Source organism: Petromyzon marinus, chromosome 10, assembly GCF_048934315.1.
Source record: "Petromyzon marinus isolate PM22_M1 ecotype Great Lakes invasive population chromosome 10, UKy_Petmar_22M1.pri1.0, whole genome shotgun sequence".
In the NCBI taxonomy this organism is placed as follows: domain Eukaryota; kingdom Metazoa; phylum Chordata; class Hyperoartia; order Petromyzontiformes; family Petromyzontidae; genus Petromyzon; species Petromyzon marinus.
Window position 1 is genome coordinate 3,886,420 of NC_133676.1, and position 6,000 is coordinate 3,892,419.

Genomic DNA, 6,000 nt, shown 5'->3' on the forward strand with positions numbered 1-6,000 from the left:
CGGGTCGCTGGGTTCGTAACCGACGCGCTAACCACGACACTACCCACAGCACTATCACCCGCACGCGCGCACACATCTGTGCACACATCAGCGCACAATATTGGCAATAGCAATACAACTGGTTCGCTTGTTCATGATCCATCGCTATGCACTTTTAAATTGAGGTTCTCCAACTGCATCACTCGCACGTCATCAAACCATCGGTGCTCCATCAGTTTCACGGAGAGTCTAAAGCCGCCCGGAGCGGCCGCTAGACACGCGTTGGGCTGTTGCCGCTGTTATTGACGATGTTAAAGCATTTACCCGCATTTATATACATGTGGTATGAGAGGCAGAGGTGGCCCGTGGGAGCAGTGATGTTTACGGTTTGAATTTTTATCCAGTTTGGATTTACACGGCGTCTAAAACGCAACAGCACTGCAAGATGCTGTGCACAAACAGTCGGCTTTTTTTTTCTAGAGAGGCGGTCAGCCCACAGGCTGTGGCTAAAACAGACAGGGAGTATGGACTGCTGGGGGAAAGCAGCAGGGGATAACGAGCGACCTTCCGCTGAGCAAACGTTGTCCTGGGGACTTCCACAGAAAGCCTTGCACAGTGTGTGGAGGGGAGTAGATGGAGATGAGAGGGGAGAGGCAGGAGGGGGGTGGTGGGAGATGAGAGGCAGGAGAGAGCATGGAGGGGAGTGGTGGGAGATGAGAGGGGAGAGGCAGGAGGGAGCGTGGAGAGGAGTGGTGGGAGATGAGAGCAGAGAGGCAGGAGGGAGCATGGAGGGGAGTGGTGGGAGATGAGAGGGGAGAGGCAGGAGAGAGCGTGGAGGGTAGTGGTGGGAGATGAGAGGAGAGAGGCAGGAGGGAGCGTGGAGGGGAGTGGTGGGAGATGAGAGGCAGGAAGTTATAAAAAAAGAGAGCGCGAGAGAGTGAGCGAGAGCGAGCGAGAGCGACATGGAGTAGGAAGAGAGGGGGTAGAGAGAGGGGGGGGGGGGCAGAGAGAGAGGGAAGGGGTAAGGAGAGCAATGCGAGAAATCTTTTGTTAAATCTTTCATTTAAAAAGGGGGGGGGAGGGGTTACATAAAGCAAAGCATTAAAAAAAACGAAATGATGAACGAAGCAAAGTGCCGACTACACCGAGCATCTTCTTGTTTCCTCTGGTCGTAAAAAAAAGAGAGAGGCAGGAGAGAGCGTGGAGGGGAGTGGTGGGAGTTGAGAGGGGGGGGAGAGACAGGCGAGAGCGTGGAGGGGGGGAGTCGGTGGGAAGAGGTCAGCAGTGTTTCGTGGAGCTGCTGCGCCCTTTGCTGGCGCCCTCTGCTGGCGCCGAGCGCCGCTCGGCTTGTTGTCCCCGACCCGAGCTCGCAGCGTCCTCTAGCGGCGCGCCCCGTGAGTGGCCGCGCGCTGCCGTTCGCGCACGAGTCACAGTGCCCATCCTCCGGTCGACTTTCACGGCCGTTAAACGTTTAGAAGTCTCTCCGTCATTGCGCTCTGGTTCCAGTGGTGCCACGTTCGTTAATACCCGCTCACTTCCTGCAAGCACGCACATCCACGTTTGACAGACTGGATCAGGCTATGGCCGTAGAGCGAGCGGCGGTTCTCAGAGCGTGGTTCCCCGGTACCACCGGTGGTGGTCCACGACGGTCCCCCAGGTGGTCTGCGGTGCCGTGATGCAAACGCCGGTCGATACGCAAACAATGGCAATGTTTGTATAGCTTTGGTTTCAGACGTTACTTCATATTTTACTCGTGATATTTCATTTTAAAATGATGTGAGATAAACTACCCTGATTGAACTACCCTAAGATCTAAATGCCCCCCACCCTAAAACAAAAAAACGCATAGCTACAGTAATGTGAATGATTTGTACGAGTGTGTAATCGTCGAGCGTTCCTGCTTTCTTTGCCGGACGCGCTGCGTGATGCCGTTGTTGTCGCCCTCCTCCTATCGGCCGGCGTGCGCAGCGCGTGACCCTGAGGCACGTGAACAGCAACCAGTGCTTGGACCGGGCGGGAGAGGAGGACAGCCAGGCGCCCACCGTCCGCGACTGCACCGGCGTGCGCTCCCAGCAGTGGCTGCTGCGCAACGTCACGCACGAGGCGCTCGCCTGAGCCCTGCGACGGCAAGGCCTCGCCGTCCCCGGCAAGGCCTCGCCGTCCCCGGCAAGGCCTCGCCGTCCCCGGCAAGGCCTCGCCGTCCCCGCGTACCTTCGCCGCCCGCCCGCCCACCCGCTTTCTCTGCTCCCTCTCCTCCTTATTTTCCGTCCGCTTGCCTCGCCCTCGCCACCGGGATGCCTGCTCTCCTAGGTCGCGAAGTCGCCGATTTCTTCGGGCCGTTGATGCGGGCGGGCCGAGGAGTCGGGGGGCCTAGCTCTGCCCGGGGACACGAGCCGTGCCGACGGGTGCCTCCACCCGATTGCGGTGGCGGCGGCGGCGGCGACCACCGAAGGGAGGTGGGCGGGCGACGTGGCGGGACTGGAGGCGGTGCGGGAGCCGCCCCACGTCGGGGGGACACTTTGCGAGGCTCTGCGAGAAGAGGCTCGAACGTGGCCGCGTCCGCGCCCGCCTGGGTGTGTGCCACACTGAGCGGAAAAGGAAGGGTAAAAGCAGCAGCAGCAGCAGCAGCAGCAATCTTTCCGGATGTGACTGATTTTGAGATTTTATGACTCGTGAATTGCTGACGAAGATGAGAAGAGGAGGAGCGCCTGATGCTGCCTCTCGCTGCCACTGCGGAGAGTCCCGAAATGCTTATATTTTCTACGGGCTGACTGTGTGACCGATGCCCATCGGTCTTGGCTGACGATCGTTTTGGTGTGCGTTTCTCCTGTTCGTAGGCGAGTGTCTTGGGTGGGGGGGGGGGGCAGGGGTGTTGTGTGATTGGGAAGTGGGGGACAGGATTAATATACGTTTTTAAAAAAATATATAGAACTGATAACAGCTGGCTGGTAATCAAAAGGCGAAGTGGCGTAGGATCACTTGCAGGAAGGTTATTTTTTACGAGACAAACAAAGTAACATGCAAGTTTCTCACACCAGTCCTCCCGTGTAACGGCCACACGCACCCTGTCCAGAGCCGTGCCCCCTATCCTCGGTTCCTCTCCGGTTCATTGACTCTCGGCCATGTTTACATTAATTTCACCGAGCAATCAAAATGAGTGCGTTTTGATTTTTATTGTGTTTTTTTTACTTTTTTTCATAATGGGCTGCAGCTTTTATGTCACGGTGACCAGCTTCGTTGTTATGGGGGGGGCGGTGTTTGTGTCTCATGATTTTGTATGGTTATTTTTATCTGCCCGACGATGATGATGATGAAGGACGATGGCAAGGTATCCATGGCACCCATGCGCGGACCTGATTGAGGGCACTGACGCTTACCAGACACGGAGAGAGACAGAGACGGAGAGACCGCGCGCTCGGCTAAAAGCACAATGGGAGCCTATTTTACTCTTCACAAGCCAAGCTGCACCGGTTACACAGCACCGCCGCCTAGCGGTTAACAACCCCCTGAACGCTAAATCAAAAAAAACATCTGCCTTCTCTTTGTTTTGCCTTCGCCACGCACGAGGGAATTTCACTTTTCTCAGTCCGTTAGTAAATGCCCGGGCGCTTGGCCACACACACGAGATACGAGCGCCGCCACGTCCGCCGTTGCCACGACGACGACGACGCGATGGCCCCGTCGCCACGTGGCGCTTTTATCACACCGGGGTGGGGGGGTGGAGGGGTGGCAGCCGGGGGGCCAGAGGAAGGGGAACCAACCGCGTGGTGGAGGGGGGGAGTGGGGTGCGGTGTTTTGAGTTTTGCGGATCCAGGCTCTCTCGTAAGCGGTGCGCCGCTCGCCACTTCCCCGTAAGAGGGGACGAAGACACGGGCGCGTGGGTTGTCATTGCTCGCCGACTCGACCGTAGTACCGTGACTGTTGAAGACTCTTGCCGCGTGCCGCTGTGTATTTTGTGTGCAGTATTAAAGGTGACAGTGTTTACAAACCCGCCGCCTTCTCCCCTACACCCCCTGTCACCACCCCGGGCCCCCCACGATCGCCGCGCCACAAGCCGGCGGGAGTGCAGAGTCTGTCCGTGCCCCTGGGGTTTTACCACGAGCCACCATCCGTGGTGACCAACCTGCGTTGCTCGGCACCTACGCACGGAGCTCTTGTCAAGCCGCTGCCGGATGAGGGTCTCCCTGCACCGGCGTGGGTTGTCAGAAGTCCGAAACTTTACCGCTCTCGCCAGCGCGCGGTTGGCGAAGGATGGGCGTGGAGTCATCGTAGAGTCGAAGTCGATGCAGTGCCCTCTGCTGCCCATAACACAGTCCCACACCACGCTGCGCTTGGAAAGTGCACGGTGGTCACCAATCCGATGCTGCACGTAGAACTCCATTTCTTGCTCAGCTTCTGAGATCTGGTGGAGTTGGCGGGCACTTGTGAAGAAGAAACGCGTTTACTCTCATTGGGCCCACCATCACCACCATGCACATGTTTAGTCCACTGCTGGATGATTGCCTCCCGAGTCGTCGCCGTGTCCAGCGTTTCAACAATCGACCAAGCGCAGTGTTCTTCATTGCAAGGCCCGCGGGCCACTGGCGGCAACTGGTGGCAACTGGTGGCCTTTAATTGTGTCCCCTGACGTGCGGCCCCGAACAATGCGCAGCGCGTGAAAACACCGTGCTGCTGTCAAACCCCAATGGTTACAAATGTGTGGCGGCGGCCCTCACACTGATGATGTCTTATCGGCGAAAGTGTCCCCCCTATGACAATTAGTGAAGGGCACTGCCCGAGCGCCTGCACGCGACCTGCTTCCCCTGCGATGGGCATCCTCTGGAGCGTGTCCCCCCCCCCCTCGGCTCTCTCAACCTAGCCACGTGTCCTGCCCGAGCCCCCTTGAAAATTAAACTATTTTAGATTTTACCAAGTAAGGCCCACGGAGCTATGTAGCTCTTTTTCCCAGAAGCGACCTGGCCACAAATGATAGCTCAACGAAGTGGCTTATCACGTGGAAATGTATAGCAGCCAAATACTCTAAACGCGTGTTTATAAATGTGCAGGGGAAAAAAAACCAGAGGCCCCGGATAAAAATTCCAGGCGACCACGGGGAGGACATGCAAACTCCAAATATAGAGCAGGTGTCAAGGTCAGGATGGAACCCAAGACCTCCTCTGTACCAGGCGAGGTAGTTAGCATCTCGCCACGTCGAAACGACGTCCTTAACTTGCGTATGGGCGCTTTCCTAATGATAGAGGAAGTGATTGTGGTTGTAAATGTCCACGTGATGAGCCACTTCGTGGAGATATCATTTGTGGCGCTGTTGTGGGCTTTACCTGGGAGAGAGAGAAAAAACAACATTTTTTGGAGATTGGCCCTCCTCTGCTTCCTCTTCTGCACAGCGCTGCACCCCACAGCCTTGCACAGGCGTCACGCCGCCACTGGTGGCCCAATCCACCAGGTGTGGCCAGGTGCGCATGCGTGCCTGTGGCGTCAGCGTGAACCTGGCCTGGCACAAGAGCCGTGGTGATGTCGCGCAGACACTCGCTGAGGAGGGCGCGGTGGAGTAGTGCTTCGCGCTCAGAACCCGGTCGAGTCGAGTTCGATTCTCGCTCACGGCCAACACCGTTGACGATTATCTGAACTGGTCTTGGGCCTCCCCTTGGCTCAAATGAATACCTGGTGTGTTGTGTAAACATAGCTACGAGTGAGACAAAGGCGGCCGCTGGCCACGCCCCCCCCCCCCCCCCCCTTGCGGTGCCGTTCCGGCCTTCAAAGGTGCTCGCTCACAGCACTTGCCCCAACGGTGCGTTCGTACTATACAGGGGGATCAGTGTCTTTGTTGTCTCTACAGATACCTGCATGCGGCAGTCACGTCAGACACATTGCCCTAGGGGGAGGGGCTGTGGTCGGGTGCTTGGGTTAGCTGTGGTTGGAGTGCTGTGCTCGTGAGGTCACGCTGAGTTGTGTATGTCGTGATTGGGGGGTGGTGACGGTGGTGGGGGGCTGTGAGGTGTGTGTCGTGATTGGGGGTGTTGA

General features: G+C 57.4%; 1 protein-coding gene across 2 annotated transcripts in view; it reads left to right on the forward strand.

Moving 5' to 3' along the window:
* Nucleotides 1–3,967, forward strand: part of LOC116941085 (polypeptide N-acetylgalactosaminyltransferase 13) — a 64,769-nt gene extending 60,802 nt beyond the window's left edge. For both annotated transcript variants that reach the window (XM_076066059.1, XM_076066060.1), the window contains exon 12: nt 1,948–3,967. In XM_076066059.1, the coding sequence (XP_075922174.1) occupies nt 1,948–2,094 (147 nt within the window). In that variant the 3' untranslated portion in view covers nt 2,095–3,967. The remainder of the gene's footprint in view (nt 1–1,947) is intronic.
* The last annotated feature ends 2,033 nt before the right edge of the window (nt 3,968–6,000 follow it).